This window comes from Dasypus novemcinctus, chromosome 5, assembly GCF_030445035.2.
Source record: "Dasypus novemcinctus isolate mDasNov1 chromosome 5, mDasNov1.1.hap2, whole genome shotgun sequence".
NCBI lineage: Eukaryota > Metazoa > Chordata > Mammalia > Cingulata > Dasypodidae > Dasypus > Dasypus novemcinctus.
This window is the reverse complement of record NC_080677.1, coordinates 161,972,841-161,985,256: the sequence shown is the minus strand read 5'-3', so window position 1 is coordinate 161,985,256 and position 12,416 is coordinate 161,972,841. Positions and strand designations below refer to the sequence as shown.

At 53.6% G+C, this 12,416-nt stretch overlaps 1 protein-coding gene across 1 annotated transcript in view; it reads right to left on the bottom strand.

The window, feature by feature from the left end:
* Positions 1-12,416, bottom strand: part of PIP4K2A (phosphatidylinositol-5-phosphate 4-kinase type 2 alpha) — a 142,007-nt gene that overhangs the window by 30,737 nt on the left and 98,854 nt on the right. The window contains 1 exon segment of the mRNA XM_058297857.1: positions 4,358-4,504. Within this exon segment, the coding sequence (XP_058153840.1) occupies positions 4,358-4,504 (147 nt within the window).

Below are 12,416 nucleotides of genomic sequence, written 5' to 3'. Positions count from 1 at the left end.
AGGGACCCTGGCCCGCGCCCGGGAGAGGCCTGGGCTGAGCAGGGCGTGGAGAGGGCCCAGAGGACACCCTCGGGCGCTTCCAGGTGCCTGGGAGCTCAGGGGCTGCCTCGGAGGCCACCCCACCCCCACTTTCACTTCCAGCAGAGAAACTGCCTTTCGGTTTGTCGGGGAAGCTTCTAATTCCAAAGAACAGCTGGAGGGCAGAAAGCGCCCAGGGCCGCCGAAGGTCAGCACGGCGGTGACCCCTGCTCTGCGAGGGCCGCGCGGGGACCCCTGCCTTCCAGCCCATGGCTGCCTAGCGTCCCAGGGCAAGGGGCTGGGGAGCGGCCCCGCCCCTGCAGCACCGCACACCCAAACCACGGCGGCCCCGAGAAGCCCTGGGTCTCCCTGGCCCGAATTCAAGCCCTGGACGCGAGGAAAGCTGGAGCCGCCCGCGTCGCCGGGCTCGGAGGATGCCACCCTCTGGCACCGCGGGCAGCTTCCGCGCTGGCGCCCTGCGGCGGAGACCAGCACGCGTACTGCCTGGGGGTCCCAGCTGGGGAAACGTGGGCGGCAGGCCCTGCTGGCCCAGCCACCACCCCGGGCCCGTGCTCGGCAGCCCAGGGCCGCTGGGGGGGGCGTCCCGCGGCCGGCAGGAAGCGGCCAGTTCCTGGGGGTGGACAGGGCGCGGGGCCGACGGCCGAGTGGAGAAAGTGCTGATGGTCAGGAAGGGACCCCGGCCTGCGGGTGACGGTCAGCGCCGGGCCAGCGCCGGCCAAGGGGCTGCTGGGCAGCTGTTGGGCAGGACCGCATGGGTGGCCTCAGCCAATCGGCCCCAACAACCGAGATTTCCAGAAGCGGTTCTGCCCCAAGCTGGCAGCCCCAGCTCCCACCGTCCCCTGGGCTCCGGCCACCCCTGGCACGAATCAATCGCTTAAAAGAAATCTCTCCACACACGTCACACCCGCGTGTCCCTATCTGTCTGCTCTCTATCTGGAGATCCCCCGCCCCTGCCGAGCACTCAGCTGGCCCCCACCTGCGCACTCTGCAAACACCTGGAACACGGGCCACAAATATCCTCCTTTTCATACAGGTCGCTCACCAAGAGTACAAGACAAACAGAAAATTTTTCAAAAAAGGAGATTGGAGACCTGGAACTCTTGAGGTCTGTGCTCCTGGGCAGTGGAAGCAACGGCTCTTCTGCTCTGTGCCCTTCCGCAGGTGCAGGGGTGTGTGTGAGTGTGTCTGTGTGTGTGTGTGTGTCCTCTCCTACGATACCATTCACCATTTCCCACTCTCAGTGAAGCTTCATCTCTATGGAAATGCAGACCATTAGCCTGGAAAAAAACCCAGCCAAGCTCAAATTAATTCACAATTAAGAAACGAAAACACAGAAAAGGAACGCTGGGAAGTCAAGGCCGAGGCGTGAAGCCATGAAAGGATGCCAAACGTTTAGTTTCCGTCAAACTGACAGGACTGGCAGGAGCAGGAGGGCCACAGCGGGAAAATGAGCTCAATTATTCCACCCGTGACAGGGCGGGGGCAACGCTGCGGCCCAGGGCAGGTGGAAACGGTCACTTCCAGCATGCGAGCACCGTTTAAGTCAGGATGCGGTTACCGGACTGTGCACAAGGCACGGCCTCAGGCGTGCAGGGGAGTTAAAAGGCGTGCCCCTCAGGCACGTGTGCACTGTTGGAGGGAGTGACAAACGTTGGAGGGCCAGTCCTCGTGCAATGCCCTGCAGGACACGACCCACGCCCATCTCACTCGCTCCTCGTGACTGCCCTGCAAGGGTAGGTCAATCAGCCCTGCTCTGCAGAAGAGACCAAGGGGCCCAGAGGTGACCGTGGCTGCTTATGTGGGAGGAGACCCCGTGGCACTCGGTGGCGTGCCCTTGGCAGCATCTGCTTGGACTCCTGAAAGAGACGGTGCGGCAAGGAGCACCAGGGGTGCCGGGGTCCCCGGGGCAATTCCTGGGAACAACATGGCTCGAGCCAAGGCTGGGAGGTGGGACAGAGCAAGGCTGGGTTTGGGAAGTAAATCCAGTTTGCCAGAAGACAAATGGTTTCTCCTCTGCCCGGCAGCACAGAGAGCTCAAGAGTTTCATGTCTCCAATCTTCTTTTTTAAAAAAATCTGGACATACTCTTTGTGAGAGAGCAGAGACAAGCCTCGACCTTCACGTAGACCAGTATTTCTCAAAGTGGGGTCCTCAGCCCATTTGGCGGTCTGCAGAGCCAAAGTGAATTTTTAAGAAGACATCATTTGCCTTTCTGCTATCTGGACATTTGTACGGATGTTGTAAAAATAATGGTGGGTGAGACCATGGGTGGCTTAGCCAAATCAAGACAGTGGCACCAAACTGTCCTGGCACTTGTCATAAAACAAAACAAAACATGAGCATCACTTAAAGTCCGTGATGATGCAATACAACTACCTTTATTAAATCTTGGCCTTGCAGGAGCAGATGGAGCTCAGGTGGCTGAGTGCCCTGCTTCCCATGTACGAGGTCCAGGGTTCGAGTCCTGAAACCTCCTAAAAAATAACCTGACCTGCAGTGCACATCTTTTTAAAATTCTGCTTAGGAAAGAGGCATGAAGCTCTCCCATGTATAAAGAAGCAAAGGTTTCCCAGGGACAGTCGCTTGCCTTGGTATGAGCTATGAGCTGAACCAGCTGCTTTTATCATCGGGCAACATTTTTATTTGAAAGAATGACAGACAAACCATGGTTATTCAGATTTGGGTTAAGTGGCAGATATTTGCTCAAAAATGAACAAAGTGACAGTATTCGTTGTAAATCATACAATCTGAGCTTTTAAGTGAAAATTAGAATTTTAAAAAACTTGTACCTGCCACCCTGAGCTTGACAGCTTCCCAATATGTAAGGACTTTTCTGATGAGATTGGTGATGCTATTACAGTGATTTTTTGATACTTTATCATGAAATGTGTCAACACCTGGAAAAGCTCCACGGTATAGGAAACCAGTGCTTTCTAATGACCCATGTGCGATGCTATAAGTCTGTACAGTTCAAGTATATTCAGGCCAATGGGTTATAATATGAAAGAGTACAGAACGCTCACTGATGTGATTTCAGATTCCATGTTGCAAATGATCCTTGAGAAACAACCACCTGTGGAGTTCTGGAGGTGTATCAAAGAATATCCACTATTATCTGAAAAAAACAATGAAAATCCTTCCCTCTTTATCCAGTACCTATTTGTGGGAAGCTAGATTTTCTTCACACACTTCAAACAACGTAGCATAACAAACTAACTGCAGAACCGGATATGACCTGCCTTCTTTTAAGCTGGTTATCAACGAGATTTGCATAAGTGTAAGATGATGCCATCCACTTACTGTATTTTTTTTGCTCTGGAAAATACAGCTATGTTTCACAAAACTATGTTAATCAGTTTGAGGCGTAAAGGCTTTGTTATTTAAAATGGGTTAAAATAAACATTAAAAAGTTTTCCATATTGATTTCTAATATTGTCAGTATTGGAAGCCATAACCCACATGAGCAACAGCTTCTTGGGAGCCTCTTGTAAGGGTTGTGGAGGGGTCCTGAGGCCAAAAAGTTTGAGGACTGCTGAGGTAGCCCAGGAGTTGGCAAGGTTTACTGAAAAGGCTCAGATGGCCAGTATCTCAGGCTTCGTGGTCCACAACCGCCTCGCTCGTAATTGCAACTCTGACATTAAAGCAGTCACAGATGATACACAAACAATGGGCAGGGCTGTGTCTCAATAAAACTTCATGTACAAAACCAGGCTGCGCTCAGATTCGCTGACTCCTAATTTGGACCTTCTCCCTGAGTCAGCAGTTGGTGATCCCAGAAGCCAGACCGTGCCACCCACTCTCACAATCTCCAGGGCTCCTCCTCTCGTGCAGAATAAAAACCCAAGTCTTGGAAACAGCCTGCCTCAGGGCCTTTGCACTTGCTGATCCCTCATCCCTTCAGGTCTACGCAAATATCATCTTAGTGACGCCGACCCTGACACCCTACTTAGAACCGTATCCCTCCCCAGCCTGTCCCTTCTCTGCTTGCATCCACAGCAGTTGTCCCTTCCTAGAATATCTAGCATTTACTTGTTCCCTTCACTTGCTGTCTCTTCCCAGCCGTGTGCCAGGTCCTTGAGGGCGGGCCTGGTCCCTAGGGTGCACTCACACTGTTCCCATTTCCTTGAACAGTGCCTGGTATGTAGCTAGGGCTCAGTCGATACTTGCTGAATGACATGAGACCTGCTCTCTCTAATCTGGCACGTGTCTTCTGGTGAAGACAGCAAGCAATGCCTACCGGGCCCAGAGGAGCTCACTTTAGGCTCTGAGCACCTCCTGAGCTCAAGTTCCTTAGCAAAAATTAAGAAAACCAATCTCACCTTTAGATCGTATTTCCTATATACAGACAGACGGTGGCTGAACACATTTCTTGTGACAATCACGTATATCTCCACTCCGTCGACATTCAGCCGATACATGCCCAAGAACTGGGGAAGAAGGGTGATCCCATGACACTCCACGATGTACTGCACAGGAGAGAAAGGAGGAGGGAGAACGGTTCTCAGGTCAAAAGATGCCCACAAACATGCAAAATACAACTCTTTGCCCGTTGTCAACCTCCAACATCAGCGTCCTCTTTACAGAAAAGGACCGCATCGGTTCTGCTCGAGATTGCATCTGTGCCCATCATGCAGACATGGGTAAGGAAACTCAACTTTACCTCCAAGGTGATACCTTTCCCAAACCTTCTAAGCTAATCAGTACGTCTAAACTTGGTATAAAAGAGAACATAATATTATAAGGCTAGAGGACAAGCGATTGGTCTTCCTCATTTATTTGAAGTGACGTTGACTCTCCACCTTGGCCTTCGTACCCTGCCCCAGAAGTGTTGACAAGTTCCCGAGGCCAGGCCACATGGCCAAGGAGACAGTCTTCCTTCACAGCGTGGAAGTCGGGAGCCCAAGATTAGAAGCTGGGAGGGCTGCGCTCTGGCCCTCGTTTGTGTGTTTCTCTCACGGCCAGTGGCGGACTCCCTGGCGCCATGTTGGATTTTGACCAGTGCCAGGGATGGCACCACTGCCAACAACAGTGGCAAAAAAGCAACGTGAGTTTAGAGATTTTAATGACCACGCCCTGAAGGCCACAAGGTGGAGGTACACCTCCCTGATGCACAGTCTTTTCTGATCTTTAAAATGAGGGGGAAAGAAGATTTCAACGAGCTCTTGAAGAAAATGACAATTAAATGCAATAGATGATCTTGGACTGGATCTAATAATGGAGAGAAAATGCCCAGAAGCACATTACTGAGATAAATGAAGAGTGTGGAATAGGGACTGTATGCTTTAGATCAATGTGAAATTTCTCGACCTTGAGCTTGACGTCAGTTACATAGGTTACAAAGTGAGTGCCCTTGTCTCAGGAAATGTACCTGAAAGTGTTCAGAGTGAGAGAAGCATGATGGATGCTACCTCCTCTCAAATGTTCAGATAATAGATGGGTGACAGATGGAAGACAGACAGGGAGATAACAGGTTAGACAGAAAGAAAGAATGACATAACAAATGTAGGAAAATGCTAACGGTAAATCTGGGTGAGGGGTACACTGGTGTTCTGGTTTCTTTTTACAACTTTCCATAAATTTCAAATGATTTCATAAGAAAAAGCTTTTTTATTTTTATTTATCATTTTATTTCTTTCCCCTTCCCCTGCCCCCCTGTTGTCTGCTCTCTGTGTCCATTCGCTGTGTGTTCTTCTGTGACCACTTCTATCCTTATCAGTGGCACTGAGAATTTGTGTTCCTTTTTGTTGCGTCATCTTGTTGTGTCAGCTCTCCGTGTGGGTGATGCCATTCCTGGGCAGGCTGTACTTTCTTCTGCGCTGGGCAGCTCTCCTTACGGGACGCACTCCTTGAGTGTGGGGCTCCCCTACACAGGGGACACCCCTATGTGGCAGGGCACTCCTTGTGCGCATCAGAACTGCATGTGGGCCAGCTCCACACGGGTCAAGGAGGCCCGGGGTTTGAACTGCGGACCTTCCATGTGGTAGATGGATGCCCTAACCACTGGGCCAAGTCCTCTTCCCAAGTTTTGTTTTATAAAGCCCCCTTTTTTATGTGCCTGGCCTAGGCTGAGTGACATTTCCAGGTTGGTGAGCAGCAGGAAGAGCATGACCCTGTCACTGTAGAACTGTACGAATTCACAGCACGACGCTGTCGTTGGAAAACTGCACGTATTACAGGGATGCTGTAAGAACATCCACCGGATGGCAGTGGTGGGATCTGGGGTAGTTCGACTTTTTTCCTTTCCCCCTATATTGCTTGAGTTGTTGTTTTTTACAACGAGCATTTTATACAAGTAAGAAAGTAATTAAACTGCCCATTCAAACTTCTATTTTATTTTTGAGGTCCCGGGGCCAGGAATTGAACTTGGGACCTATTACTAGTAAGTGGGCAGCGGTGCTCAGCCACCGAGCCACGTCGATTCCCGAGTTGGGTCTTTTGGTTGTTGCTGTTTGCTGTTTGTTTTCTCTGTTGTTGTGGTTTTTCGGAGGCACCTGGAACTGGACCTGGGGGCGCCCATGTGGGAGCAGGAGCTCATCTGCTTGAGCCACATCCACTCCAGCCTTTTCCAACTTTTTTTTTTTTACTGGGAAACACTGTTAGGACCAACTCTGGTAATAATTATTTTAAAGCGTTTAAAAAGACTTCAGTTTTTATCATTAAAAAAGAAAGAGATAAACAGCATCACTATCAGTGGCTGAGTTTTGCCACCCCAAATTTTGGCAAACCTTAAACGATGCTTCTGCCCATTTTTTCTTACCGACAAGACCTTCTTGAGCTAAACGTTTTTAATTTGCTGTCTCTTCCGAGTAGAATTTCACCTCAGCTTGTTCTTGTTTTGAAATCAGATGAGAGGAACGTTCTCCATTTCAATCTCTCAATAAATAATGAGCTCACCTGGGTTTTGCTCATGTAAACAGGGGGTAGACAGCGCTTGGGGGAAAAGAAAATGTCTCACGGCTGATCTGAGGAGGGGAAGGGCTGCTGTCCGTCCCTGCAGATGACGTTGGCTGGGCCTTAACCTGCGAGGCAGGTGGGATCCGCACCCAGCACAAGCAGATGCCCCTCCGTGACCGCCACCCGCCGAAGGGAGAAGGTGCCCCTTCCAGCCCCCTCCACGCCACCCCCCAGCTCCCTGCGTGGCCTCTGTCCAGGGTGCTCGGCCCACCCCAGGTGCTCAGTGCGGCCGACTGCTGAAGTCCACGAGGCGGGAGAGGCTCTCCCCACGCAGGGACGCGGCGGTCAGACGCAACGTGGCGGTCCGCGACTGCACCCTGGTTCCAACGAGCGTTTCAGGACAGCCAGGAGCATCTGACCATGTCCCCAGAGAGTCGGTGGCATGGAGGAGTCAACTGCTACTTTTGTCAGATAAGAAAAATGTCTTTGTATGTCAGAGATGCATATTACAGTGTTGGGGGATGAAATGTTATGTCCACAAAATTCTTCGGGAAAAGGAGATGATGCAGACAGAGGAAAAGGTTCATAACTGTTAAATGGAAGCAATGGGTATACGCTATCAATTTTCCGTTTGCAAACTTTAATATTAAAAAGTCAAAACAAACAGGATCACTCCTTTGAATCCCCGTCTTTCTCCATCTGTGGCTTTTCGTCACCAGCTTCTTGAGAAAGCTGTGCACACTGACCTCTGCACACCCCACCTCCCACCGTCCTGAACCTTCCACTGTGTCCACTCTCCTCCGTTCGCCCGTCCTCCCACCGTCCTGAACCTCCTTCCATCCTGCCTGCACCCGCCCCGCCCACACCTGACCCGAGCAGGAGGCCCAGCAGCACCCCCTGGCCCCGCGCCCTGCTTGCTCCCGCGCTGCCGCGTTGACGTCCTCTTGGAGACCTGATCTCAGCCCCTCACCACCGTCTTATTTCAGCTTCTATCTGATGCCACCAACTCCCCGATTCACAAGCATCTGTTGACTAGATAAGCCAAGGCAGCAAATTTAAAAAACCATCCACACAGGAGCTAACCTTTCCCGACACCACCTTTAGGGCGCATGCTGGGACCTCATCTGTAGGCGGGGCAAACAGGAAAATTCTGGATTTTGAAGGCAGAAACAAGTTCCCACGTGATTTATTTATTTTTAAAGTTACCTTTCTCTCTCTCTCCCCCCCAATCCTGGTTGTCTGCTCTCTGAGTCTATTTGCTGCGTCTTCTTCATCCGCTTCTGTTGTTGTCAGTGGCACGGGAAACTGTGTTTCTTTTTGTTGTGTCATCTTGTTGTGTCAGCTCTCTGTGTGTGCGGCGCCATTCCTGGGCAGGCTGCACTTTCTTTCGCGCTGGGCGGCTCTCCTTACGGGGTGCACTCCTTGTGCGTGTGGGGTCCCCTACGTAGGGGACACTCCTGCGTGGCAGGGCACTCCTTGCGCGCATCAGCACTGCAAGATGCTCGGATGCTCGAGAGCCATGGGTGCACCTGCCCTCGAGGGACGGCCATGGAGTGAGCCCTTCCCAGCACGCGTGGGCGCAGGTGTGTGCGCACTATGCGAAAGGGAGGCCGCGCCGTCACCAATGTGACTGTCAGAGGCTGTCTGCGCTCCGAGGCTGGGGACCACGACTCGGGGTCCCTCCAGGACCCGACTATCCCAGGGCAAGGGGCATAACTGGACACACCAGGAAGGGGGCCTGGGGCACTGCCCGCGACACTCTATTACCTGGCCAGGGCACCCCCTTTTTGTTTTGATGGTCAAGAGCATCTAAGTCTCCGTTGATTCCTTTTCTTTCTTTTTTTTTTTTTAAGATTTTTATTTATTTCTCTCCCTCCCCCTCCCCCATCCTGCGTCGTCTGCTCTCTGTGTCCATTCGCTGTGTGTTCTTCTGTGACCGCTTCTATCCTTATCAGCGACACCAGGAATCTGTGTTTCTTTTTGCTGCGTCATCTTGTTGTGTCAGCTCTCCATGTGTGCAGCGCCACTTTCCTTCACACTGGGCGGCTCTCCTTACGGGGCGCACTCCTTGTGCGTGGGGCTCCCCTACGTGGGGGACACCCCTGCGTGGCACGGCACTCTTTGCGCGCATCAGCACTGTGCATGGACCAGTTCCACACGGGTCAAGGAGGTCCAGGGTTTGAACCGCAGACCTTCCGTGTGGTAGACGGACGCCCTATCCATTGAGCCAAATCCGCTTCCTCCGTTGATTCCTTTTCCACGTTGTCGGTTCCACGGAGAGACCACATGGGGATCCCTGCTTCCCCCCGCGTGTGCTGGGCTCGGCTTCCAGAGGATGGTGAGGGGATGTGGGGGCCTTTCAGGTTTTCCTGAGAAAGGGGCAGCGACGGGGCTGTGGCCTGCTGCCCGAGGTGAGAAGGGACATCACAGCATGGTGTCCCCAGCTGGTGCTGACGTTGCCACTGCTGGGTTGCCTTCCTGGGGACGGGGCGCCCGGGACCTGCCGGAGTCCCGGCACACAGGCCTGGCCATCGGGGCGGGCTTGGGAACCCCGAGACTCTCCGGCCGAGGGCGGCTACCCCTCTGTGACCCACCTGCAGGACTGGGCGCCCACTCGGCCTGCGGGTCCCCGCTCGGCGCTCGCTGGCCACCTGCGCCAGGCACCGCGGGCAGTGGTGGCGGGGGAACTCGGGGGGCGGCGGGCTCTGGCTGGGGCACGCGTGCCGGCTGCGGGCTGCTCAGTTCTCCGGCGGTGACCTTGGCTGAGAACCTCCTTAGAGCTCATCGCCAGGTCCTACGCCCACATCACCCCATCGACCGCCGTGGTCCCTGGGGTCTGCGCCCTGCGCTCAGCGCGCCTGACCGCGGGACACCCCTTGCGGTTTAAAATACCGTCTGCAGACACGCTGTGCCCATCTGCACGCTCAAGCGGGGGCCGCGGCCCTGCCTCTTCCCGACCCGTGGCGGCCGCTGCGTCACGCTGGGTAGCGCTTCACCTGGACCTCGGTGCTTCTGCTTTGGTCTTCCTTTTAACAACGACTTATAAATAACTTCATGATGCCAGGAGTTAGCTGCGAATTCTACTCTCAGCATTTCCCCGTCTAACCGCCGGCTTGTTAGGACTGCGAGGCGGCGCTAAATCGACGAGGCGGAATCGGGCTTTTGAAAACGCAGACGACTCAGCGGCCCGGCCTCCGCTTCCTTTCCTCTCAGGCACTCACCAAGAAAATGAGGATTACAAATCTCCGATTTGTTGCTCTTCTCATGCAAAATGAAACACCGTTAAAAGGTTCCCAGCTGACGGCAGGTCTGGGCAGCCAGGCTCTAAGTGCCGTGCGGTGACAGATAAATATTTATATCTCCGCAGGACAGTGTGAACCGGGCACCGGCTTTTGGAAACTGCTGTTATTATCATGTTTCACTCATTTCCTTTCAAAGGCTCGCAGTGACAATTTAATATGCCGTCAAATTAATACTTGGATGTGAAGTCTTACTTCATTTAATGCTTTTGAAATGTTAAATGATCTGTAATCCTACTGTGCTTCTGGCCATGTGTAGAGATCAGGCCAACATGCTTTAGATAAAAGGAAGAGAGAGAGAGAAAGAAGGAAACAAGAAAGGAAAAAAAAGAAGGAAAGAAAGGAAGAATGAAGGAAAGGAAGAAAAAAATACAGAAAGGAAGAAAGCAAGCCTGAAATGATCTAGATAGCTCTGTTTTAAATGACAGAAGAAATAAATAATTCAAACTTGCTTTGAATTGATGGCCCGGGCATGCTTTGGGATAATGGTCTCAAAGTGTCAGTTCACGTAAGGATAACTTCATTTAAGCCAACGGAAGCACAAAGCTTTACTGCTAAAGCTGAATAAAGCCAGACCCGAAATGAACAGACTCACAACTATCCTCATCGCCGAGCTAATAACGCATCACACACCCTACAGCAAACACCGAAGCGCTGATGCCCTCTGTAACTACAGATAACGTCCCCCTGAAAAGTGAAGCCCGCCCGCCAAGCCCTCTTTCCACCCTACGTGCAGAGGGCGCTGGCGCCCTGGCCGTGACCGAAAAGCTGGATCCAGCCTCAGAGCCGGGGGGCTGCCGAGAGCCCCCCACCCTCGGAGCAGCAGGAGGGTTCCGGAGCCGCTCCTTGGTCTAGCCTGCAGGTGAGCAGGTGAGCCAGGCCACGAGCGGGGAGAGCGGGGGTGCAGGGGCCCTCAGAGGGGCCATGGGCAGGGAGCACCCCACTTGAGCAGAAACCAACTCCCTGGTGAAAAGCGTCCCCGAGTTAGGCTCGAAGTCCACCCAGGGGTTAAGGTTAAGAGATGTGCTCACCTAGGGGAGGGTGGGGGGTCCCCGCAGGGGCCGGCTGCCCGGGCTCCTTCAGGGGCAGTGCTTGGGACAGACGTCCCGTGCCCCCGGCAGCCTGCTCCGGGCGGCCGGTCACCCCCAGGCGGCTGAGGACCCACCGAGGGGCACTCGCTGCAGAGTTCCCCGCCAGCCTGACGCTACCCCTCCCCTCGGGGCTCTGACCTCCCACAGACACCTGCCTCTGCGCCTGCACCTGCCCCGGCCACCCGCCCGGGCAGGTCAGCAGACACAGCCCACAAGTGCAGGCCCCCGGGGGCCGCCATGGCCAGGACCGGGCAAACAGGCCTGGGACGGTCACGCATCGAGCGCTTAAGAGGTGCAGGATGCAGGAAGCCAGGGGGAGCTTCTAGGAAGAAAAGTGTCATCACTGAAATAAAAACCATGATCAGGCAGGCGCAACGGCCACAGACTAGAGGAGCTGAAGAGGGCTGAACAGGGAGAGGAATACACAGTACACCCCTGACTTGAGCAGAGATGGGAGAGGGACAACGTGAAAGGAGAGGGAAGCGACTGAGCCAGAGTGAGAAGCTCAACAACACGGCTGCTAGAGCTCCAGAAGGAGGGAAGAGAGGAGACAGGCAGGATTCAGAGAAAGGACTGGGAAGCGGATGCGGCTCAGGTGACTGAGCTCCCGCCTAGCCCACAGAAGGTCCCAGGGTTGGTGCCTGATGCCTCCTGGGGAGAACAAGCAAGATGGCAGACTGGCACTGCAGGCTGACGCAACAAGAGACACAAGGAGGAAAACATAATGAGAGACATGGCAAGGCGGGGAGCAGAGGTGGCTCAAGGGATTGGGTGCCTCCCTCCCACATGGAAGGTCTCAGGTTTGCTTCCTGGTGCCTCCTGAAAAAAAAGACCAGTACACGACAAACAGAAACAGCAAAGGCAAATTACACAAGGGGGTGGGGAGAAAGAAAGAAAGAAAATAAACTTTTTTAAAAAAGGGTGAGAGAAAGGACAGCGGGATTCCCGGAACCTGGAGCAAACCCCAGGTTTCCTGAGGAACCTGGAGCAAGCGGCCGGGGCGTGGAGAACAGAGGGTTGCCGATGTCCCCACGGGCACGCGGGGCACCCCTCCTGCAGAGTGGGGCTCTACAAGGCGCCCCCCACCAGCCACA